This window comes from Chelonoidis abingdonii, chromosome 8, assembly GCF_003597395.2.
Source record: "Chelonoidis abingdonii isolate Lonesome George chromosome 8, CheloAbing_2.0, whole genome shotgun sequence".
In the NCBI taxonomy this organism is placed as follows: domain Eukaryota; kingdom Metazoa; phylum Chordata; order Testudines; family Testudinidae; genus Chelonoidis; species Chelonoidis abingdonii.
In genome coordinates this window covers 50,151,157-50,176,799 of record NC_133776.1, presented here as the reverse complement: position 1 = coordinate 50,176,799, position 25,643 = coordinate 50,151,157, and the positions used below count along the sequence as shown (strand labels likewise).

Here is a 25,643-nt window from a genome sequence, read left to right as displayed (position 1 = left end):
ATACAGATTTCACGGAGGGAGACCAGCATTTCTCAAACTGAGGGTCCCAATCCAAAAATGGATCAGTGGTGTGTGTGTGTTGCATGGTTATTGTAGGAGATCATGGTATTGCCATCCTTAATTCTGCGCTGCCTTCAGGGCTGGGTGGCCAGAGAGTGGTGGCAGCTGACCAGGTGCCCAGCACTCAAGGCGGCACCCCACCAGCAGCAGTGCTGCGATATCATACTATGCCACCCTTCCTTCTGCGCTGATGCCTTCAGAGTTGGGTCAGGACTCCTACAGTTACAACACTGTGAAATATCAGATTTAAATATCTGAAATCATTAAATTTATGATTTTTAACATCCTGTGACCCTGAAATTGGCCAAAATGGACCATGAATTTGGTAGGGCCATAGGTATAGTGCTTCAGGAGTTCACATTTGATACTTGAAGAAATCTAAGCACAGAACTCGCAACCAGTTTGGCGTTTGTGACCTGGTTAGTAACAGTCTGCCCTGAGGTTCATACTCACATCTGTGAGCCATCCTAGACAGCCTGACACAGACATAGGTCAATTTTTTTCAAAAATAGGGCCTCAAGTTAGACTCTAAAGCATAAAATTCTCAAAAGTGCCAAAGTGTCTTTCAGTAGGATTCAGGTTCCTAAAATGACTTGGGAGCATCTGAAATGGGATTTATGCTATTGATATAAAAAGTCACTTGTTAGGCAAACTCAAATGCTATGAACAGAGGCAGCTAACAGAAAAGTTTCAGAGGGAGTACAGACAGGGAATGTAAGAGGTTTTCCTTCCAGGTTTAGGTCTACACACAACTTCAAGATGGTCAGCAATAGAAAAGTGGTGGTGATCTATAATGAATGTGCCATGCTTTCTTTCCTGCCTGAAGCCAGAAGGGACTTCCTGTGCAAAAAGTGCAAGCTGCTGGCTGTGCTGGAGGAAAAGATTCTTGGATTGAAGAGGCAAATAGAGAATCAGAGATGCTGAGGAGTTCCTAGACAGCCAGGTTTGGGAGACATCAGTACCCTAGTTCAAGGAAGAAGGGAGCTGGTCACTAAAGAGTTAGAAAAAGAAGAAATCAGATAGGACCCCTCGCAGTTCGTAACCCGAGGCAAGGTGTCAGGGCAGCATTCTTCAAAGCTGGACAGATGAGGATAGGTACATTGTGGCCACCAGAGATAAGAGGACCAGGAGGAATTCCACACAGCAAGAAGATTCCAATTGATACTAGGTCCTCAATATGAAAACCGTGGGGAAGTTACCTCTCCAGAGCCATTTGGTACAAAGCATAACATTTGGGTACATTTGTAGATGGTAGGTTGGCCCAACCTGTAAGAAAAGCAAAGTTGCACACAACAGAGTTCTCCAACTGTCCATGGAAGATAGACAATCTTTGCTGGGGATTCACTATTTAAGAATCAAAAGAATATTCGGCGAAGGACAAGCAGACAGCAGGACAGTGTGTTGTCTTTTCATAACCATGACATGAGATGTCACTCTGCGATTAAATAGACTTCTGAAGTTCACAAGTGAGGATCCACTGGTGATGGTTCTTATCAGCACTAATAACACTGCCTTGTGGGATATCTCACAGATAGTTGATGACTTCAGGGACTTTGGACGAGTGCTGAAGAAGAATAACGTCCAAGTAATCTTCTTTGAGATCCCTCCTGTCCCATGACTGAAGAAAGATAGAAGGCAGAAGGTTCTGGAAGAGAACCACTGAGCAGGTAAGTGGTGGAGGGTTTTGGTTTTCTGTGGGGAGAAATTGTTTGGATGGCCTCTACATCTGTAGAAGGGGACCGAGTCTCCTCAGGGACAGGGTGGCTAAAGTAGTCACCTGTGCGGTAAACTAATAACAAAAGGGGAGGGTAATTCTTTAATTGTCTAGGAGCCCAGGTAACAAACAAGAGGAATTGGAATTGCTCATTTATTAGCGTAAATTCAACCTGGTCAGTATTACAGAAATCTGATAGGAAGACTTGCATGATTGGAATGTTAAAATCACTGGTTATGTTTTATTTAGGAAGGACTGAGTGAGCAAAAGGGGAAGGGAAGCAGCACTCTGTCAAAAATGGCATTTCCTGTTTCCAAGTCACTGATAATTCAGAAGAAAATTATCTTGCATAAAGAACAGGAGTACTTGTGGCACCTTAGAGACTAACAAACTTATTTCTGCATGAGCTTTCGTGAGCTACAGCTCACTTCTTTGGATGCGTCCGAAGAAGTGAGCTGTAGCTCATGAAAGCTCATGCTGAAATAAATTTGTTAGTCTCTAAGGTGCCACAAGTACTCCTGTTCTTTTTGCAGATACAGACTAACACGGCTGCTACTCTGAAACCTATCTTGCATACTTATCAATCGATGTTCTAACATAAAGCACAAGATGGGGTATCACTGTTGAACACCAAATCACTCTAGGGAACAGGATAACTGGCTCCTTATGCACCTATCTATAATGCGTAGAGAAAAAAGCTGCGTCATTATGGGGGACTTCAATCTGACTGACACACTCTGAAGATCTCGTGCTGCTAGTATTAAAACTTCCTTGGAATTTCTACATGTGATAGATGCTTATTTCCTATTTTAAAAAGTATTTCAACCAACATGGGGGAATTCTATATTAGATTTAGTCTGGATAGATAAAAAGGAACTAATCACAGAACTGAAAATTAATGGTAGCTTGGGTATCTTAAGTATCATGACCTGATTACATTTTTAGTGTGGAAACAGAATAGAGTCCAGATAAGTTTTTTTAAATATATATATATATATACTTGGTGCTTTAACAGGGCCATTTTCACTAAGCTGAAAACAATTATGAGCCAAATCCATTGGGAGGAAGAATTTAATATGAAAAATGTGAATCACAATTGTGAATTGTTTTAGAACACTTTACTAGATGCCCACAAAGTCGGAATGCCATATTAGTTAAAAATATCAATCTGATCTACAGGGGAAGTGAAGGAAGCTGTAAAACCCCCCCCAAAATCATAACAAATGAAGAAAGTGAAATGATTCAACTGGCCTATTTCATAAATATGCACTGCTTCATTTGCATATTTCATCTCTCTAGTTTTAAGGATTTTTTTTTTTTAAATTTATCACTCCTGCTCCCATAACAGTCAGGCTTTCATAAAAGTCCATACAATATATATTATATTAGGAAGCACTCAGGGCCCTTTAAACCTTAGGGAAAATTAAGCAGAAAAACAAGCGGAAGTTAACCACCTGGCTCTATGATTTCAAAAATATATTTGCTGCAACCTGATCACAGAGCTTTTTGCACCTCAGTAATCAATTAAAATCAGACTGGAGACAGCACTCAGGAATATGCAACAGGAAAGAAAACAGCACTGGCAGAGAGAGGAACAGAATGGCTTAATATTTTAAGACTTTTCCAGCTACAATTTATGTGCTCATTTAGGAGGAGGAGAAGATAAAAATATAGATCATACCTTCATATAGTGTTTGAAGATATCTGCTGCTGCATGCATGTCTACAATATCATAGATAATAAGTTTGCTAAAGGCTGCCAGAAGGTTTCTTCTTTTATGTAAAGCCTCTATTTTGTTAGCTTCATCTTCTTCATCTCCCTCTAAATACAGTAAAAAAAATATTTATTAACATCTGCTGTTTTCTAAGGGAACACAAAACCCTATTATTTTTGTTTAATAAAATCAACAGTTTTTGTAAAATTAAACTTGCCAAAAATATATCTAGTGTACTTTCAGGAGAAACTAAAACCAAAAAGAGTGAAACTCAAGCTGTTTTTTTGTTAACAATCTTGGCAAAAGAACAATTTGCAGATGCTTCTTTAATCTGGTTGCAGTGAACCTATGCATTTCACATATGAACAATCAGAAATAACGATCACATTGCAGAATTATTTTTGCAAGAAAACCTCTAGGACATGCTTTGATTTGACATTCCTGGCACCCCAAAATAGCAACAAATAATAGAAGATAAATGTCACCTGATTGTGAGAAACATTAGCATAAAATGCAACATAAGCACACCCTCTGTGAATGAAAATAACAAGATATAATAATCAAACATGTGAAAACAACAGGCCACGATGTAATAAATGAGATTCCACCAATTTGGTAAAAAAGTACATTAGATGCAAATATTGAGAACAGTGATCACTTCACTGTAGAGTGAATTCTACCAGATTAAAAAAACACAATTGGTATATAAAAGGAGGGCATTTACCTTTTGTAACACCTGTTCTCTAACTATATTGCCTCTACTGAACCAGCTACTTGGGGACAGAACCTTTTCAAACAGTAGTGATGGGCACGGTCATGTGCATGTCCCTCAAGCTCTGGTTGCTCTGGGCCAAGGGTATGAATAGGACCCCACCAATGTTCCCCTAATTCCCTCTGCCTCCAGCTCAAGTTGCAGTTGTGCCCGGAAGAAGAGAAGGCTTGAAGGGTCAGAGTTGCTTTGTAGAGGCAGTACTGCTACCTAAGCTTGCCAACCTAGCAAGGAGGTGTTTAATCTAGGTTCAAAAGGTGTAGGTGAGAAAAGTCCACAGGTAAGTATAAAAAATGGTGACCTTAACAAAGGATTAGATGTGAGATATCTTGATTTTAGTAAGGCTTTTGACTCAGTCCCACATGACATACTCATAAGCAAACTAGGGAAATGTGGTCTAGATGAAATTATTATAAGGTAGGTGCATGACTGGCTGAAGGACCATATTTAAAAAGTAGTTAATAATTCATTGTGAAACTGGGAAGATGTATCTAGTGGGGCCTGAAAGAGTTAGTCTTGAGTCCAGTACTATTCAATATTTTCATTAATTACTTGGATAACGGAATGGAGAGTATCCTTATATAATTTCAGATGGCAACATGCTGGGAGGGGTTGTAAGCACTTTGGAGACCAGGATTAGAATTCAAAACAACCTTGACAAATTGGAGAATTGGTATGAATTCAACAAAATGAAATTCAATAAAGACAAGTGCAAAGTACTACGTATCAGAAGAAAAAATTAAATGCACAATTACAAAATGGAGAATAACTGGCTATGTGGAAGTACTGCTGAAAAGGATCTGGAGTTTCTAGTGGATCACAAATTGAATACGAGTCAACAATGTGATGTAGTTGCAAAAAAGACTAGCATCATTCTGGGGTATATTAACAGGAGTGTGATATGTAAGTCACGGGAGGTAACTATCCCACATTCGTTGGCACTGGTGAGGCCTCAGCTGGAGTACTTGAGAAGAGCAAGAAGGGCAGAACCTCTGATCTCAACAGGCTCTTCTGAAAGGGATCCCTGGACAGGAATTGGAGGAGGCGATTGAGAGGAGGAATAATTTTGAATTCTATTGGATACTTGTGAATAATTTCTAAAACTACTTGTCTGTGGTAATAGATGTTTAGAAGTTAGATGCAGATGGTCTCCGAAAGGAATGAGACTAGATTAAAACTGGATCACAACTCTCAGGCATTATGTCAAACCTGGGAACCTAAGGCCTGGCACAGTAGATTGTGAAGATAATTGGTTCGCCTCCTGTTTGTGGTTTGGTTTGTGGTTTAAAGCTCCATCTCTTTTGCTGAGAAGACTGTTGATGATGATATTGTTGATGATAATATTGTCTCCTTTAGGTAATGTATGAGGAAGAGGAAGATGATGAATTCTGTTGTGTTGGTACCTGAAAACTGATATTCCAGGACTCTCCCTGGAGTGCTGATAAATGCCCAAGAGTCTAGTGCTGTACCTGCTCTGTCATTTTTCCCAAAACTCATCTGTTCTAGAACTGAACAATCCTTTTCCCTAAAGGGGAGATCATCAACACTGGAGTTGGTTTCAGAGAAAGCCTGAAGATCTAAGCCAAACATATCTTCCAATGGAAACTGCGGAAGTTACAATTCTAACTGCAGAACCTGAAGAATCAAACAATGCTCTCAGGGCATGTTTCACAACGTAATGTCCCTCCTTAATGATGGCAGATGTGAGTTTTCTCTGTTTATCTTGGAGAGATTTGGTGAACACTGACATTTTTTCCCAAAGATTATACTGTTAGTGTGTCACTATAGCTTGGTAATTCATTACTCTTAAACCTAAAAGAGAGGAAGAGAAACTTTTCTCCCCAGTAAATCCAGACTTATTTGAAGGAATAGTATGCACCTGTCCATTTTTAGATCTTTGTACAGCCACCTCTACAACCAAAGACTTCATGGCTAGATGTGTGGGGAAATATGAGAAATTGTCTTGGAGCATGTGGAATAATTTGTCTGCCTTTTTAGACATCACCTGAACAGAATCTGTACTTGACCAGATTAAATTTTGCAAGTTGAAGAAAACCATCTAACACAGGCAGTGAAACTCTATCAGAAGAGCAAAGACCAAGGATGTCAAAGACTGGGCATGAATTCTCCGCTATTGAGGTGGTTAGTAATTTGCGAGTAGTTGCCATGCTTTTCATGAGTTAATGGAATGAAACAGAATTTTCAGATGGAGAGGATGCAGAAGTCACCCTCACTTTTTCATCAGCAAATGTAGGATTGTCAAATTCAGGATCTGTCTCCTGATATTTTTGCACAACAATCTGCTCCTTTACTATGGTAGGAGATCGCTCTCTCCTTATGTTTCATACACAGATCAGGTATCTTCATATCTGAAAAGAAATACAGAGAGCAGAAGGCATGGTTGTGAGGCAGAAGTATTAGCTACATTTGAATGAAGTTTTTCTGAAAGTGAATACTACATAGCACAGCTGTTAGGAAGAGCAAAATTGGTATCAGGATTAGAACAAGTAAATAATATTCAGCTATAGTATAGCACTTCAAAGCACTTTTCAAACAACAGTTGTTAACTAGAACATGACACCTGGATGCTGAAAAGCAACACTATCTGATCTGTTCTCTTTCACAGTTAAAGGAAATGCTTTGTTCCTTCCGCAGGAAGAAAGGAACATAGACAGACAGGAAAGAAGGACAGCTTCATCTTAAAATCCTTTCTTAAAATTCACCTCTGTCGTGATGCCTGCAAAACATTCAATGCTGAGGATCTGATGTGCTGTAACTGCTGTTTATTACACTAACTGTAATCGTCTCACCTTCTGCTCTCCTTGCTAGCTGCTTCTTGCACCACCTGTTATCTCTCACCCTGTACTCAGACTGTGAACTATTTAGGGAAGGGACCACTTTTTCACAGACTTACTGAGTTTATAGCCAAGAAAGGACCATCTAATCTGACCTTCTTTAAATCAAAGGCCATAAAATTTCATCTTCGATTGAGCCTAATAACTTGTGTTTGAGTAAAGTGCATCTCCAGAAAAGTATTTGGTCTTGAACATAGATGTGTTAAAAAAAATTACAACAATGAAGGAAGAATGCTATTACAGGTGTATGCCATGGCCATTTATACTCTCTCCCATCCTCTGAATGAAAATGCTCTATGAAATTTCACTTTATAACATCATTATCTGTTGTAAAGGTGTGCAGGACTATTGATCGTGTACCAACATTTATCTCCAAAGAGAGCAAGAGGCAAAACAAAGAACTTCATTTGATACATTTCGGTGCACAGATTTGTATTTTTTCCTGACAGTCTTGTGTGTCAGGTGAGAGAGGACAAGTATAAAACATGATGGCTAAACATACCCATGCTCTGGTTCTCGTCATCTTGGTCAATGAAGACATGGTCCATCACAAAGCTAAGGAGTTCAGACTGGAGCCCAGAGTCTGGATTGAACACCAAAGGTTGAAGACCTTCTCTACCTCCAGTCATCAGCTGGTGGCTAAAAATCATCAAGAGATCACAGAGCAGCATGAAAGCCTGAAACACAAAGTTACTGCATTCAGTTAACCCATAAGGGTCAAGATCATTTTAAAATATAAATATGCTGTTTATATAATTTCTAGACATTTTCCCATCACTAACTGGTAATTGCCCTTCTGTAACAATGCAGAGTTGTGATAGTTTGATACTCTTGGGTCCATGCTTTGTGAAGGAGATCACAGGGAACTTCTGTAACTCTTTAAGTTTTATACCTTTGACTTCTAACAGAATACTGTTTGCCACCTTTCCAGTGGCATCAGGTGGACCCCCACTACCTTGAACTGCCAGTTCTTTATTACTGAAACAAACAAATTAGAATTGGAAAAAGGAAAATGAGAGTTAACAAAATTTCCAACACTAAGATAGGTGCGTGGGTTAGTGAGTGAAGATCTATCACTGCTGTTTATCTTACAAGAACAAAAGATCAAAAGTGCCCAGTTTTCCTTGAAATCCATAGAAGTTGCACATGCTCATTTGCAGGGCTGAGTAGGCAGCAGGTAATTATCTCTTCTGCAGAGATACATACTGTGACAGATCCCTACTCTGACACTCTATAGCTCCTGGAAGATTTCAATAAAATATCCAACAATGAAATTACCATAATAATACCTAGATTTTCATCCATAGTTCTTAAAGTGTTTGCAACAAAGGCAAGTATTATTTCACAGATGGGGAAACTGTGGTACACAGAGTTGAAATCACTTGCTCGGGGTCACCTAGCAGGCTAGTGACAAGACTCTTGAGTCCAAGTCAGTTGAGTTCCAGTCTAGAGTTCTATCCACCAGACTGCACTGCCCCCAAAAGTTAAGATGCTGCAACAAGGGAAAACTGAGATAAAAGATAGAATGTACACTGGTACGACATTGCACCCCATAATGCTTTATAGGATTATGCTTATGAGTGTAAATATGACATAACTGCAATATGTTTTATGCTAGATATGCCATGTAATGTAGTTCTGCAAACGTTATGATCAACTAAATATATTCATCCTATTTGTATGCATGTATCACTTTTGTATTCAAAGTTATTAATATTGGCTATGTACTTGTTTGATTTTAAGTAGCCTCAGTGAAGCATTTGGTCAGCTTCTTGAGAAAAAACTATTCCCAGTAAGAGCCCAGTCAAGAAACACTTAAGCTAATAAAGGACCTTGATAGACACCAGTCCACATCTGAGCTTTCCTGGGAACCTCCTGTAGAAAAAGGAGTCATGCATGGACATGTGACTTGCCCATGTGACACTAAAACTCCATATTGTAGCTGGATTGTACATAGGGGGAGCGAAGGGTTTCCACCCACAAAAGGGAGACTATATATGCCCCTGAAAACCCCTCCATTTGGTCTTCAGCTGGCACAAAAGATAGCCTCTTTACCCAAGGAGATGTCTGAAAGAAACTGGAATATAGGACAGTAACTACAGGGGTGTGAGGGATTGCTGGACCTAGACTAGGAGGAAGTCTAGTCTGTAAAAGAGGCTTATTGGAACATCTCTGAGGATGAGATTTACCTGCATTTAGTTTTTACTGTACTAGGCTTAGACTTGCATGTCTTATATTATTTTGCTTGGTAATTTATTTTGTTCTGTCTAGTTTTTAAGTGGTTCCAAGCAATAACACTTTTTATATGTAATAAAATCACTTTTTACTTATTAATTAACCCAGACTAAGTATTAATACCGGGGGAGCGGAGGGGGAGAGACAAACAGCTGTGCATATCTGTCAGTGTTATAGAGGGTGAACAATTTATGAGTTTACCCTGCATAAGCTTTATACAGGGTAAAATGGATTTATTTGGGATTTGGACCCCATTAGGAGCTGGGCATCTGACAACTGGAGACAGGAGCACTTCTAAAGATGTTTTCAGTCAAGCTTGCAGCTTGTGGGGCACATGGTTCAGACTTGGATGTGTGTTTGCAGCAGGCAAGCGTGTCTGGCTCAAACAAGGCAAGGTACTAAAGTCCCAAGCTGGCAGGGAAAATGGGCTCAGAGGTAATCTAGGGACATTAGGTGGCAGTCCTAACGGGGTTTCTGTGATCCAGCCTGTCGCAATTGGTTCAAAGAGTTACATAAAAACTAAACTAATGAGAGGGGTAAGTTATCTCTAAAAAAAGTAGATAGAAAAACTAGAATTACATCCAAAATGAAATAAATTATGAGGGAATGGATGAGTTAAGGCACTAGTCTGGGAAAAGGATAAAAAACACACTGCTAACTAAGCAAATCCTTGATTCTTGCTGTAAGCCTGAGTCTCAGTCATAATTCTTTGTAACAGATATCTGTGTTGTTGCCCTAAATCTTCTAGATAAAAATTGTTTGAAGTTGGCTGCAGAAGATGAGAATTCTAGAACAAAACTGAACTTCACATGTTGTTTAATATGCCAGCTTGCCAATGATATATGCATTTACTGCTTTTTTAGGCACTGATTTCCTGGAACAAAAGGAGGGGAGGTTAGTTATTAGTAAGGCTGTGATTCTGTCACGTATTTTGTGACTTTCCACGACCTCTGTGAATTCTACAGCTGCAGCAGCCAGTGTGGCTGACCCTAGGGCCAGCTGCTTGGGCACTCCACGGCCAGTAGCTGCTGGAGCGGCCATGGGGCCAGCCACACTGGCTGCTGCTGGAATGTCCCTGAGCAGCTGGCCCCGGGGAGCACCCGAGCTGTGGTCCTAGGTGTGGCCAGAGCAGAGGCCCCAGGGAGCAACCAGCATCAGTTCCAAGGGTGGCCACAGGGACCACCCGAGCAGCAGCAGTCGCAGGCGTCACTGGAAGAGCGGTTCTCTGGGGCCTCGGAGTAGTGGGCCACCAGGGGCAATTAGCCCCCACCGCTGGAGCAGGGGCCCCCCAGAGCAGTGGGGCCCAGGAGCAGAGATTTAGTCATGGGTATTTTTAGTAAAAGTCATGGAGAGGTCACAGGCTGTGAATTTTTTGTTTATTTCTCGTGACCCCTCCATGACTTTTACTAAAAATATCTATAACTAAATCTTATCCTCAGTTATTAGTGTCAGGGGCACAGCTGGCTCCGAGCTTCATCACTAGGCAACCCAGCAAGCTCAGCTGAGCACCATGAGCCTTCGCCAAATGACCATGCTTCCTGATTGGGCAGAAGAGCTTGTGGACTGCTACATGAGCCTTGAAGTGGCAGCAATAGAGCAGTAGCTCAGTGTGTACCACACCCCCAACTGTGCTTGTGCCTTGCTCCTGCCTCCAGCCCTTGTTCCGGCTTTCACCGCAGCTCCAGTCTAATCTTTGGCTCCCAGCCCTGCTCCTGACTCTGGTTCTCACCCTTGGCTTGACTCCTCAACCCTGATTCTGGCTTTCCTCTCTGCTGATATCTGACTCCAAGACGGACGGTCAACACTATTCCAAACTGCCACCGCAACCACCAAATTAGGTCCCACTCTACCATAAGAAGGCTGCTCACACCCTGGCAGCATACAGTTTGAACAGTCCACAAGGACCAGAAGTAGGGAGAGTCACACTTTGAGATTAGAATGCAGTCCTTCAGGCTCAGGTATACACGCCAGGATGGTGCCTGTGAGCTCCCGACCCTCACACCTGCTACCTGAGAGCCCAAGGTCCCCCTATTTGACAGTTTCATTGGAGACTGTCCCAGTTCTGGGGTTTTTCAAATTAATGTCACCTGCTCTTCGTACTGCAACTGCTATCATACCCCACAGACCATTCCTAAGCAGGACTTGTCATTAGCAACTGAGTAATCTAATGGAGCCCAATAGGTAATGCAGGTCAATCAAGTACCGGTGCTGGGCTCTAGAATTCTGTTTGCACTGTGAGGAATCCAAGCATTTTGCAGCATGGTGCTCAGCCAAGAACCACAACCCCTCCAGGCTGGGAAATGCCAGAAACCAATTCGAGTAGGGGTGGGGCAGAGCTGGGTCAGTGCTTCACTTCACTTCACAGTAAGCCACTCTGCTGCCACTTTGCTGGAATCGTGAGAATCCCTAACCAGCACATCACTTGTCTTCCCCTCTCCTCTGGCACTCCGTGATGCCTGACCTCTGATTGGAGGCATTTGTTGACTCATGCACATCTAGTAACTGTGTCAACCAAGAAATTGTCAAAAATAATCTGAGTCCTACCTCCTGCAAAAACTCTACTCAGTTTGTTGAGACCAATGAAGGGTCACCCCTCTCTTTAGGGCCCATCATGTATGAGATGGTGCACATAGAGATTACCACCAGCAGCAGCCACCAGGAAATCACATAGTTCGGGATGGTCCATGCATTGCATTTACCAGTTGTTGTTGGTGCCCCATGGCTCATTGGCCGTGACTCTCTAATTTGCTAGCAATCAAGGACAGTGCTCTTCTGTTCCCTTCAGTGCCAATGAGAATGCTGCCTGAGCCCCTGTCCTCAGCTGATCACACTCTGTGGTACGCTCCAACCCCCAAGACTCCCAGAGACACAAACAGTGGGCCCAACCACACCTAAGATTCTTGTCAAATAGCTGGAGTTCCCCAAGGTGTTCAACACACAGAAGGTGGACACCCTACCACTGCACCTCAGTTATAACTGCCTTATCGAACTCCAAAGAGAACCTCCACTCCCCAGATGGAGACATTTACACTCTCTCTGAGCCAGACCTACAGGCCTTTCCAGAATTACCTAGAGGAAAACCTATGGAAGGAATTTATTCATCACTTCACCTTCCTAGCTGGCACGGTCCATCTATATAGGCAACATTCTCATCTTCTCTTAAAAATCAAGTGCTCCATGACTGTCATGTACATACTCTAGATTGGCTTTGCTACAGAATCAACTCTATGCCAAGCCTGTGAAGTGTGAATTTGACAAGGAGACGGTGTAGCGTACACCAGGCCTTAGACTTCCTGCCTTGTTCCTGATCCTGACTCCAGTTCTAATTTTTGGCTTGGCTTCTTGACCCTGAGTTCAACTTACCCTTCAGCTTGGTGTCCTGATTGTGACCCTGGTTCTGACCCTTGGCTTGGCTCCTCAACCCTGATTCCAGCTTCACCCTCAGCCAGTACCTGACTCCTGGATCTACACACACCACTACTCTGAACTGCCACCGCAACGACCAGATAAGGTCCTGCTCCGCCCACTAGGCAGGTTTCCCATGCTCCAGCAGCTTACAGTTAGGAACTCTACTTTGCATAAGTGCCATGTTGTGCCTGAGAACATTCAGCACTTGAGCGTCTATAAGGGAGTGCACCTTTTCAACCACCTCTGTTCCTTTCTCCTCAATCTCAGGGTGTAAGAATAAATAGAGAACCTAAGGAAGAAGGGAATATTGGGGGTAGTTTGAATAAATAGAGATGTTCCTAGAACAGCAGCACTTACAAGTTAGTAATCTTTCTTTCTCTGGAAATCTCTGTATGGTGTCACTCAAGGCAATCTGGAAAGCAAACTTCCCAGGGGAAAGTGGGTTGAAAAGTTCTCAGCTGAAAACAACGTGAGTCCGGTGGCACCTTAAAGACTAACAGATTTATTTGGGCACAAGCTTTCGTGGGTAAAAACCCCCACTCCTTCAGATGTATGAAATGAAAATTAGAGATACATGTATAAATATACTAGTACATGAAGAGAAGGGAGTTACCCTACATGTGGAGAACCAGTGTTGATAAGGCCTTGCTTCAAAAACAGACTTCAAAGAGAAACTACAGAGCTACAATTCATTTGCAAACTTAACACCATTAATTTGGGCTTGAATAGGGACTGGGAGTGGCAATTTTCCCTCCCTTGGTATTGACACCTCCTCATCAATTATTGACACTTCCTCACCACATCCACACCGACTGAATTAGCCTTGTCAACACCCTCCAGCAGCTTTTTATTTTTTTTTGCTCCACCGCCAGCTTCCCCCCTGCCTTCGCCCCCCCGCGTCCCGATATTTCATCTTTGTCATCTGGTCACCCTAGTGGGGACTCTGAAAAGGGCTTTGAGGTAATCTAAGAGAACCAGCTGAACATGAACTCTCAGTGCAATGCAGTGGGCAAAATAGGTAACACAGTCCTTGGAAATAATAATAGGGGACTATCCAGTGGGAGTGGAGAGGTGACATTATCACTGTATATGGAACTGGAGAGACTACAACTAGAATATTATGTAACTGTGTTCGGTTCTGATGCCACACTTTTAAAAAGGAAGTTGAAAATACTGGAGAAGATTCAGAGACAAGTGACAAGAACTATTAGAGGCTTGGAAAATGTGTCTTGAAATGAGAAATTAAAGGATCTCAATCTATTTAATTTACCAAAGAGACGATCAGGGGTGACGCGGGGGGGCGAAGGGGGGAAAAAACAGTATATAAGTTCCTACATAGGGAAAATACCTGATCACAGATGGCTCTTCAAAGTAGAAAACAATTATATAAAAAAATCCAGCCTGGACTTCAAAGATTACAAATTTCAAACTAGAAATAAGATACACATTTTAGCAGTGAGGGTAATCAATCACTGAAACAGCTTAACAAGGGATGTATTGAATTCCCCATCATCTAGAGTTTTATCAAGACTGGATATATTTCTATAAGGCATGGTCTCATTCAATCACAAGTTGTTGGGCTAAATGCAGGAACAAAATGTGTGAAAACTATGGCTGTGTTATGAAACAGGTCAGACCAGATGACAGTCAAGGTCTGGCCTTAACATCTCTGACTCTAAGGGAAATCCAGACATTAATGCCTGAAGCTCGCTCACTCTTCTTGTGCAGCTGATAGTCACAGTGAAGTGTTTTCAGAGGTGGGTATTAAAAGGTGTATTCCTTAGGGGTTTGAAAGTATACTCCCACAGCTTTGTGAGGACTAGTTTCAGGTCCACTGGTGAACGGCATTTAAGTTGATCCTTCATGAATCTAAAGACAGTAGATAACTTGAATCTGCCCCAAGGAACATGACAGGCCAAGATGTCTGATAGATGGAACATGACTGAAAAGACCAAAACTGAGAACATGTGGGCCAAGACACAGTCAAAGAGCTGAGGGACTGTTGCTGAGTCACACTAAATGCTATCAGCTCTATGTTTGTGCAGACAATTTCGTGGTGGTACATTTCCTTTTCTGTAATAGTATACCCCAGGGGTCTCAAATTCAAATGACCACGAGGGCCACATGAGGACTAGTACATTGGCCCGAGGGCCGCATTACCAACACCTCCCCCCCGCTGCCCTAGCCCCCACTCCACCCCTTCCATGAGGCCCTGCCTCTTCCCACTCCTTCCCCAATATTCCCACCCCATCCCTGCCCCCAGGGAGTGCAGGAGGGGTGTGGGGTGTGGCAGGGGCTCAGGGCAGGGAGTTGGGGTGTGGGGTGCAGGAGGGATGAGGGGTGCAGCAGGAGGTCAGGGAAGGGGGTTGGGGTGCAGGGGGTGCAGCAGGAGGCTCAGGGCAGGAAGTTGGGCTGTGGGGTGCAGGGGGGGTAAGGGGTGTGGCAGGGGAGCTACCGAGCCCCTGGAACCAGCACTGACACCTCAGACTCCGCTTGCAGCTTAAGCACAGCCTCTGCCAGAATTCCACTGAATGTGTGAGCCTGCTGGGTTACAGTTTAAGTCTCTTCAGAGCCATGTAGTAGATGTAGCCCAAAACAAACACACATTTTGTACAGACATTTAACACATCATTGTGTTTATTTATTCACCTGAGAAATACAAAGACTCCCACAAAAATAATAAATCCTACATGCAGTTCCCTCTCTCTAGCTCACCCTTCCTTTGGGGGACCATCTGAGTTTAGGTTGCCAGCCCTTCTGCCCCCTTACCTCATCCAGCTCTTGCAGCAGCTTCCCTCATCTTAAGCTGATAAAAATAACCAGAGAAACAGAGAGCCAGTAGAGCAGTTTCTGCCCTTTATAACCTTGCAGTCTCCTCTGTCAGGTGACTCCATTTAGCTTCAACAAGTGACCCCAGACTCTTACCAGTTGACTTCATTCCTAGGTGATGGTCCCCTGATAAACCAGTTCTCTTGGGTGGGAGCCAGTCTTTTGTCTAGAGTTCAATATGTCTCCACTTAAGTCAATATACCTCCTTGGTTAACCTTTTGGAATTCTAGGCCAACATGGGGGCAACAGTACCACAAAAAGGTAAAGAATCCCATATCCAAAATGGATTTTGTAGCTTGGTAAACATACATATAGCGGATTCATAATCGCACACACAATTCATAAATTGTGCAGTCTTATTCCCCAAATCACCACAGTATGGTTTGGATTTAGTAGATGGGGAACCAAGGATGATGCATTATTCAGGAGAACATTCAATTAGCAACAAAAGAGAGAGTATTAAGGGGGAAGCAAAATGCTAATACAAAACCACATAACTCAGACTCCAGGTATCATGAACATAAAGGATCAAGGTGCCAAGGGATAAAGAAAAAAAATCTCTGTCTACATATCTATGCTAGAAGCCTGGGAAATAAACAATAGGAATTAGAAATAATCATTTTTTAAAATAAATTTGACACAAATAGTATTATGCAAATCTGATGGGATGAGTCACATGACTGGAATGTTACAATCACTGGATACACCTTACTGGGAAAAATAGAGCATGCAGGAGGGGAGGGCAATCTCTCTGTACATCAAAGATACTAATAAGTAGCTTTTGAGTAATTCACAGTTCTGAACTGCAGGACCTGGAATGCTTCTGGCTCAGACTTCCAAATGATAAAGCACAAAATCAGCTAAACATCTATTTTAGACTCCAAATCAGACTAGACAATAGGACGAACAGCTCTTTAAACATCTATTTTTACTGTGTAGAAAGAAAAAATGAATTATCATGGAGGCTTCCAATCTGGGGTCATATGGTGGAGGATTTATGCTACCACTGGTGATATGTCCTTGGAGCTTCTAAAAATGAGTGCTTTAAAAGGCCCAATTTTCCAAAGTTGAAAACAATTAAGAACAAAACTTGACTGGGAGGAGAAATTTAGACAAAACAATGTGAATTATAATTTGAAGTTGTTTAAGAAAACTTTATCAGATACACCAATTTGACAAATCACAAAATAAGACTTTTTTGATTTAAAATGAGAGTAAAAACCCATCCTAGATAAGAAGGGAAATGAATGCAGTAATAAAATTCTATCAATCAAACAAATGGAAAAGGGGGAAGTTGACAGCAATGACTATAAATTAGCAGTTATAAAATGCAAACAATTTGATAAGGGAAGCTAAAGATATCAGTCAAAAACTCCATGGCCACTAGGGTTAAGGACAATACAAAAGAATTTTTAAAAGATATCAGGAACAAAATCAGGAAATCTTAGCAATAGTATAGCTCTATTACTAGATAAAGATGGTAAAATTGTCAATGCTGACGCAGAAAATGGAGAAGTGTTCAATAAATATTTCTGATCTGAATTTGAAAAGAAGCTGGATGACATATTCACATCCTACAGTGATAATGAAACATGTTTTATGTAACTAGGCAGAATGTTAAACAGCAGCTACTAAAGTTAAACATTTTAAATCTGCAGAATGGGATAGTTGTACCCAAAAGTTTAAGACGACTTGGCTAAGGAAATCTCAGAGCCATTGATGTTTAATAAATCCTGGAACACTGGGAAAGTTTCAGAGAAATGGAGAAAAGAAAATGTGCTAATATTTAAAAAGGGTAAATGGGATAATCTAAGTAATGATAGGATGGTTAGCCTCATACTGATTTTGGGTAAGTTCCTGGAAAGCCTTCAGGAAAACATCAAAGTATAACGACAAAATTAATGCAAACCAACATAGTTTTATAGAACATAGATCTTGTCAAGCAAACTTTATATTGTCTTTTGATGAGATTTCACAAAGTATTGTTAAACCCTTTTATATATATGGACCAATTCTGAGAGGAGACCCTTCCAATATCTAATACATAGTAATGGGCAATTACACTTAACTATGAAAATCTGCTGCCTACCCATACAATCATAATGTATGTGCACATGCATGCACACAGAATTTCAACCAACCTGGCAAACAGGGAAGGAAGCAGTAAGCCCTGAGTCTCAAGGAAGTGAACATTATGAGAACCAGAAAATTCCCGAACTATGATTTTTGAGTTAGGAGCTAACTAGAAGAGACATTGATCGGATATATCAATTTTGAAGAAAAACTGAGTTTTCCTTAAGAAGAAATGGCTGTTTGCAAATAGAAAGACTGTTGCAAAACAACATCTGAGATCACTGATTCAGTGTCCTCCAGGGTATTCCTATACCATAGTGCAATAAAAGAACTGCTATGGGAGACACTGATTCTCCTGTTGGGGAAGCATGCCTTACTAAAGCCAATGGCTTGCAACTCTAGAAGTATCAGTTCTCCACTCTCAGATTGGCACAGACACAGAAGTGAAGAACTGTTACAGCATGTACCAGTGGGATATTGCATTTTGTTGCATTACTGGGGCAGCATAATGTGAAACAATGTTAAATATATACACCGTTAAAACACTACATGCTAAATTAATCCCTGATTTAAAGTCATAGTCTATGGTGCAGGATGAATTTGGCTCTAGATGCATTATGCTGTGCACAGAAAGAGTCTGTATGAATATATTTCTATGGACAGTTTGTTCCGTTTATTAAAAGGAATAGCACAGAAAATTTTTTCAAAACAAGACTGATCTAATAAAAGCCTCTTTTTGACTCTTGCTATGCTTAAATGATCAAACTTTTATAAAGAACATGTGACTGCATTTCTTTACCTGTTCTTTGACTGGAGTGTTGACATTCGATAGGCACTGCTGGCAGACAGCCAGAAAGGATTTCACAGTTTTCCTCAATACCAACAAGTCCTCCTGAATAAACATTAAAAAGGGATAATATTCTTTAAATATTAGAGCACAAAAACATAAGATCATGAGAATGGTCACACTGGGTCAGACCAATGGTCCATCTAGCCTGGTATCCTGTCTTCTGATAGTGGCTGGTGCCAGATACTTCAGAGGGAATGAGTGGAACAGGGCAATTAGTGAGTGATCCATCCCCTGTCATCAAGTCCCAGCTTCTGGCAATGACAGGTTTAGGGACACCCTGCTACCTATTAATTATATTGGGTGACCCGTGTCCTTGTGTTACGTGAAGGAGTAAATAACATTTCCTTATTCACTTTCTCCACACCAATCATGATTTTATAGCCCTTTATCATACCCACCTCAGTCATCTCCTTTCTAAGATGAACAGTCCCAGTCTTGTTAATGTCTCCTCATATGGAAGCTGTTCCACACCCCTATTCATTTTTGTTGCCCTTCTCTATACTTTTTTCAATTCTAATATAATTTTTTTGCGATGGGGTGACCAGAACTGCATGCAGTATCCCAGGCGTGGGTGTCCCATGGATTTATATAGTTGTATTATGGTATTTTTCTGTCTTATTAACTATCCCTTTCCTAGTGTTTGCTAACATTCTGTTAGCTTTTTGTGACTGCTGCAGCCCATTGAATGGATATTTTCAGAGTAGTACCTTGAGAAATAACAGCCAGTTTAGATCCCATTGTTTTGTACGTATTGTTGGGATTTTGTTTTCCAGTGGGCATTATTTTGCATTTATCAACATCGAATTTCATCACCCATTTTTTTGCCAAGTAACCCAATTTTGTGAGATCCCTTTGTAATCCTTTGCAGTCAACTTTGGACTTAACTATCTTGAGTAATTTTGTATTGTCTGCAAAATTTGCCACCGCACTCTTTACCCCTTTTCCAGGTCATTTATGAATATGTTGAACAGCATTGATCCCAGTACTGATCCTTCGGGGACCCTGTTATGGATCATTCTTGACTGTGAAAACTTACCATTTATTCTTATTTTTGTTTCCTATCTTTTAATCAGTTACTGATCCTATGGCAGTTTACTTTGCTTCCCTCTTATCCTATGGCAGTTTACTTTGCTTAAGAGCTTTTGGTGTGGGACCTTGTCAAAGGCTTTCTGAAAGTCCCATATACTATATCAACTAGATCACCCTTGTCCATGTGCCTGTTGCACCCTCAAGGAATTCTAATAGGTTGGTGAGGCATGATTTCACTTCTTTACTATGTCGTCAACCAATCTTCCTGGTACTGAAGTTAGGCTTACTGGCTTGTAATTGCCAGGATTCCCTCTGCAGCCTTTTTTAAAAAATTGGTGCTACATTAGCTATTGTGACAGACCCATATCGGTTGAGGGTCACAGCAAACCTCTGAGGCAAGCCCTAACTGCCTAGGAGTGCAGGATCCCCCAAGGCAAAGTCAGAGCTCTGTCACACTATCCTAGTATAGAGGCTGATTTAAGAAATAGGTTACATAACACAGTTAGCAGTTCTGCAATTTCATATCTTAGTTCCTTCAGAACTCTTGGGTGAATACTCTCTGGTCCTGGTGACTAATTACTGTTTATCAATCTGTTCCAAAACCTCCTCTACTGACATCTCAGTCTGGGAGAATTCTTCAGATTTGTCACCTAAAAAGAATAGTTTGGGTGTGGGAAACTCCATCACATCCTTTGTAATGAAGACCAATGGAAGAATTCATGTAGCTTCTCCACAATGGCCTGCCTTCCTTGAGTGCTACTTTAGCACCTCGGTTCTCCAGAGGTCCTATTGACTGTTTGTCAGGCTTCCTGCCTCTGATTACTTAAAAAAAACTTTTTGCATTAGTTTTCGGGTCTTTTGGTAGCTGCCCTTCAAATTCCTTTTTAGACTGCCTAATTATATTTTTACACTTGACTTGCCAGAATTTATACTCCTTTCAATTTTCCTCACTGGCATTTGACTTCCAATTTTTAAAGGATGTCTTTTTGCCTCTAACCACCTCTTGTTCTCCTGTTTAGTGATGGTGGAATTTTTCTGGTCCTCTTACTGTTTTTTTATTTGCAATATACATTTAATGTGAACCTCTATTGTGATGTTTTTAAATAGTTTCCATGCAGCTTCCAGGCATTTCACTCCTTTGAGTGTTCCTTTTAATTTCCATTTAAACTAGCTTCCCAATTTTTGTGTAGTTCCTGTTTTTGAAGCTAAATGCTATTATGGTGGTTCTCTTTGGTATTTCCCCCTATTTATTAATAATCTATTAAGCCCGATTCCCAATCTATTAATAATAGATTGTCAGGACAAGCAAAATAAAAGAGGTGACAAATAATTTCACACATATTCAAGCCTACAGCTCTTCAAGCAAAAATGGAGAGGTAATGGAAAGAAAAACAAGGAGCTCTCTGGAGAGGCACTGTCTGTGTTGCACCTAGCATAATTGGCACTTTGCAAAGGGGTCTAGGTACCACTCTGATAGTAAACAATAATAAGAATATACTATCATCACACCCAAGATATTTTTAAAATACAGATACTAGTTACAATTCCTTGAATTTTAAATTTGGATTTGAATTTTAGAAGTTTTCAAACAAAAATTTAAGACAACAAAGTAAACCTACATGGTATTTATCTAGAACTTGGTACCAGGATAATTCAACATGAAAAGAAAACTGTTAAACATCAATAAACATGCATCAAGTCCAACAACATCACAAGGTCCTAATAATCTGCAGAGAGGGGAGCTAGAAAGGCAAGCTTGCTTTGTAGAAAAGCCTGCTGACGTACTGGCCCGAGAACAGGAAGTAATAACTTGGGGAACAGAGGGAGAGAGGTTTGATGGACTGGAGAAGGGAGGATTCACTGGGAATAAATAGTGCACTGGGAAGTGTGTGGGTGATGGGAAAAATGGTTACCTACCTTTCCATATCTGTTGGTCTTCGAAATATGTGTTGCACATGTCCATTCCATTGTAGGTGTGTGCATACCTCATGCACAGTTGTCACAGGGTTTTCACTCAGCAGTACCTGTCAGGGCAGCATGAGCGCCCTCTGCCTTGCATCAGTGCATGTAGTTATAAAGGGCCCCAGTGCCCTCAACCCTCCTCAGTTCCTTCCTCCTGGAGAGACTCCAATGGAGAGGGGAAGGAGGGTGGATGATGGAATGGACATGTGCAACACTCCCTGAACAACAGTATTTATGGAAAGTCAGATAACTGTTTTTAATTCTTCAAAAGTGATGCATGTCCATTCCACTTTAGGTGACACACAGTTTGAGATGGAGGTGGGTTCGGTGTCTACTTTAACAGGGATTGTAGGACCACCAGTTCATATCTGGCATCATCTCTAGACTGAGGAGTAATGGCATAGCGGGAAGTAAATGTGTGGATCGAAGACCAGATTGCCACCTTACAAATGTACAGGATGGGCATCTGGGCCAGAAAGCCTGCAGAAGCTGCCTGTGATTTAGTTGAACAAGCCACCACTTTTGATGGAGATTCTGTACCCGCCAAATGATAGCATAGATTAATACAGTCTGTAATCCAGAAGGAGATTCTTTGAGTAGGCACTGAGTGGCCCTTTATCCTGTCTGAAATTGCCATGAATAACTACAAGGCTGATCTGAATGGTTTAGTCTGATCCAGATAAAAGTCCAAAGCTCTTCTAAGATCAAGAGAATGCAGTTTCTCTTCACATCTACTTGAATGATGCTTTGGAACAAAGGTTGGGAAGTTAATTTCTTGATTAATGTGAAAACCAGAAACCCACATAGTCAGGAACTTAAGGTGAGGCCAAAGGAAGACTTTATTATTGAAGAAAACTGTGTAGGGAGATTCTGACACTCAGCTCTCCTACTCTCCTGGCCAAGGTAATTGAGACCAAGAAAGCCACTTTCATAGATAGATGTAATAGGGAACAAGTCGCCATCAACTTTGTTAGAATGAAATTCAAACTCCACTGTGGAACAAGCCTGTGAACATGTGGGTATAATCGGTCTAAACCCTTTAGAAATCTAACGGACAAGAGTTAGAAAAGACTGATTTGTTATTCACTAGAGAGTGGAAAGCTGAGATAGCTACAAAGTGAACTACTGAAAAGCCCCGGTTGTTTCAGGAATAGGACACAGTCTAGGATATGAGGAATCCAAGCTTGTGCTGGGTGGATGTCTCTTTGTATAGATTGAACGGAGAATCTCTTCCATTTTGCAAGGTAAGCAGACCTATAGACTGGGATAGAGAAGGTGGCTGTTGTCCTGCGAGATTATGTCCACATCTCTAGGGAGCAGCATTGGGGTTTTGACCAATATCGCTTGTAGAGATTAAAATCAATGTTGGTGAAGCCATGCTGGGGCTATTAGTATGATGTGAGCTCCATCTTGTTTGATCTTGGACAAGACCTTTGTGAGCTACATTCCTGTTCCGAAATGTATGTTCTAGTATTTAGATGTATTAAAATGCCTGTTATCTGATTGTATTCAGTTTCTCAAGTGATCCACATTACTCTGCATCAGTGACCTGACCTCATCATTATTTACTACCAATCTTTGTATCATCTACAGTCTTTAAATGACTTTATTTTCTTCCAGGTCATTGATAAAAATATTAAATAGTATTTGGCTGAGAACAGATCCTTGTGGATGATGGTGCTTCTCCATTTACAATTACTTTTGAGATCTAAGAGTTAAGGACTTTTTAATCCTTTGAATACAGACCTCAGTGAGTTTGTATAATCTTACAGAAGCCATAATACATTATATCAGTATGATTATGTCAAACATGGAATCTTGTCAACAACAGTATCAGGTTCATCTGTTTTCCATTAAATCATATTTATTGGTATTAATTTTGTCTCTGACCTTTAACTGTTTATTGGTACAGTACTGGATCAGCCATTCCATGATTTTGTCTGTGATTAATATCAGGCTAACCAGTCATTTGTTACCCGGGTCATCCTGTTTACCCTTTTTAAATACTGACAAAGTTTTGACTGTTTTCTAGCCCTAGCTTACATAAAATACTTATGAGTTCAGTACAGAGACTGAAGATAATTAACATTTGTCTACTTTTTCCTGACTTCTGAAATTGAAAAAGAAAAGGGAAAAAAAGATTTCTCCCATTTCCTTTTTTGGCTGCAAAATGCAATAGAATAAATAATGTCTAGGATTTAGTTTTGTTCATTTTTCTGTTTTTTTTCCCCTCCCCACTCTATAATATTTTCCTCAACTTTGGAAAGTTACAGAGCAACAAAAGGAAAACTTTGTAACATTTCTGAAGTTGGAGAAGTTTTGAAAAGTTACAGAGTAGCAAAAGGAAACATGAAAACTTTAAAAATGGAAAAGTGAAGGAAACCTCTGGACTTTAATCTATTGCACTCAGTGGCAAAAACTAAAAAAAAAAAGAAAAAAAGAAAAAAGGCAAAGAAAAAGGGGGAGAAAAAGGAGGTGGTCAGTGTGAACTAAAATCTTTAGTACATGGCAGCTGGGTCCACACAGACAGTTATAGTATGGTAGACTAGTCTGAGGTAGATTTAAATGACTGCTTGCTAAGAACTGTTTGTATAGACGAGCCCTAATACAGTCTAGATGCAGGCTTACCAAGTGGATACTAAATGCTAAACAATCACCTCAGAAATGAGTTTCAATAAACAATTGAGAATGCTTCACAAATACAAATGAAATACTTTGATCTTCACCTTGAGATGCTCTCAGGTATTCACTAGTCTGACCCAGTCACCAAGAGGACACTTCACTGGCCAAGATGAACAGCAATTGTGTGTTATCAACATATTAAACATCTCTCTTAAATGGCTTTCTTAATGTCCTTGCACGTCCATTGAATAAGACAGGTGACAGCACGAAACTCTGTGGTAGTTCACATGTGGGCCTTCGGTGCAGAAGAGCAATTGCCCATACTACTCTCTAGGATCTTCATGTGAGAAAAATCATAAAGCAACCCAGGGACAGTCCAACCCATTTCCGCCAAGCTCCACAGGCATGTTAAAAATCCACAGTGTTGAAGGCAGCTGATAGATCGAATATCAGCCTGGGCACAAAATCTCTATCCAACATTAGGTGAGGATCATTGATCAGCACAATAAATACAGTCTCTGTGCTGTACCCAGATAGGAATCCTGACTGACAAGGTAAAGATACTTATAGTTGTATGATCCCAACCTTTTTCATATTTGTAACCAAAAATGGAAATTTAAATTTGGGTTAATGCTTAGCAAGATTCCCAATGTAAAAAGATAACTTTTTGAGCAGAGGCCAAGAGTGAGTCCTTTAAAGCAGTGGTTCTCAACCAGGGGTACATGTAGCTGGGGGGGTACGCAGAGATCTTCCAGGGCTACATCTAGATATTTGCCTGGTTTTACAACAGGCTACATAAAAAGCACTAGCAAAGTCAGTACAAACTAAAATTTCATACAATGACTTGTTTTTACTGCTCTGTATACTACATACTGGAATGTAAGTATCATATTTATATTCTAATCAATTTATTTTATAATTATATGGTAAAAAGGAAAAAGTAAGCAGTCTTTCAGTAACAGCGTGCTGTGACACTTTTGTATTTTTATGTCTGATTTTGTAAGCAAGTAGTTTTTAAGTGAGGTGAAACTTGGGAGTATGAAAGATAAATCAGGCTCCTGAAAGGGTTGTAGTCGTTGGGAAAGGTTGAGAACCACTCCTTTAAAGCAACTGGCACCCTGCCTTCCTTAAAGGACACATCAACATACTACTACCAAACATTTTTCTCTCTTTCCCTTCCTGTAAAAGTAGCTTGAAAACTAGAATATGTTTTCTGCCTCATCCTTTGTCTCCTCATATGTGTGAGGATTACATGAAGACATACTGTGGTAACACAGGTAAATAGGTTTTGCATTTAGTTTTGAAAGCTGTGAGGCTAGTGACCATTTTTCTCTCTCTGAAAGTGAGTTACAAAATTTGAGTCCCGCTCTCAAGAAAGTTTTGTCTTCTGTTGGTCATAATTCTAGTGGAATGTGGTTGTTGTAGGAAGTCATGGTCAAGGAAGAAGAGATGATCTCTTAGATTTGGGACAACCTGATGGATCATTCTGAAAACCATAACAGAAATTGAATTTGGCTCTATAA

General features: G+C 40.8%; 1 protein-coding gene across 3 annotated transcripts in view; it reads right to left on the bottom strand.

The window, feature by feature from the left end:
* Positions 1-25,643, bottom strand: part of STAG1 (STAG1 cohesin complex component) — a 352,185-nt gene that overhangs the window by 49,823 nt on the left and 276,719 nt on the right. For all 3 annotated transcript variants that reach the window (XM_075068598.1, XM_032778796.2, XM_032778798.2), the window contains 3 exons: positions 18,457-18,549; positions 7,615-7,789; positions 3,456-3,595 (listed from right to left, as the gene is read on the bottom strand). In XM_075068598.1, coding sequence (XP_074924699.1) covers positions 3,456-3,595; positions 7,615-7,789; positions 18,457-18,549 — 408 coding nt within the window. The remainder of the gene's footprint in view (positions 1-3,455; positions 3,596-7,614; positions 7,790-18,456; positions 18,550-25,643) is intronic.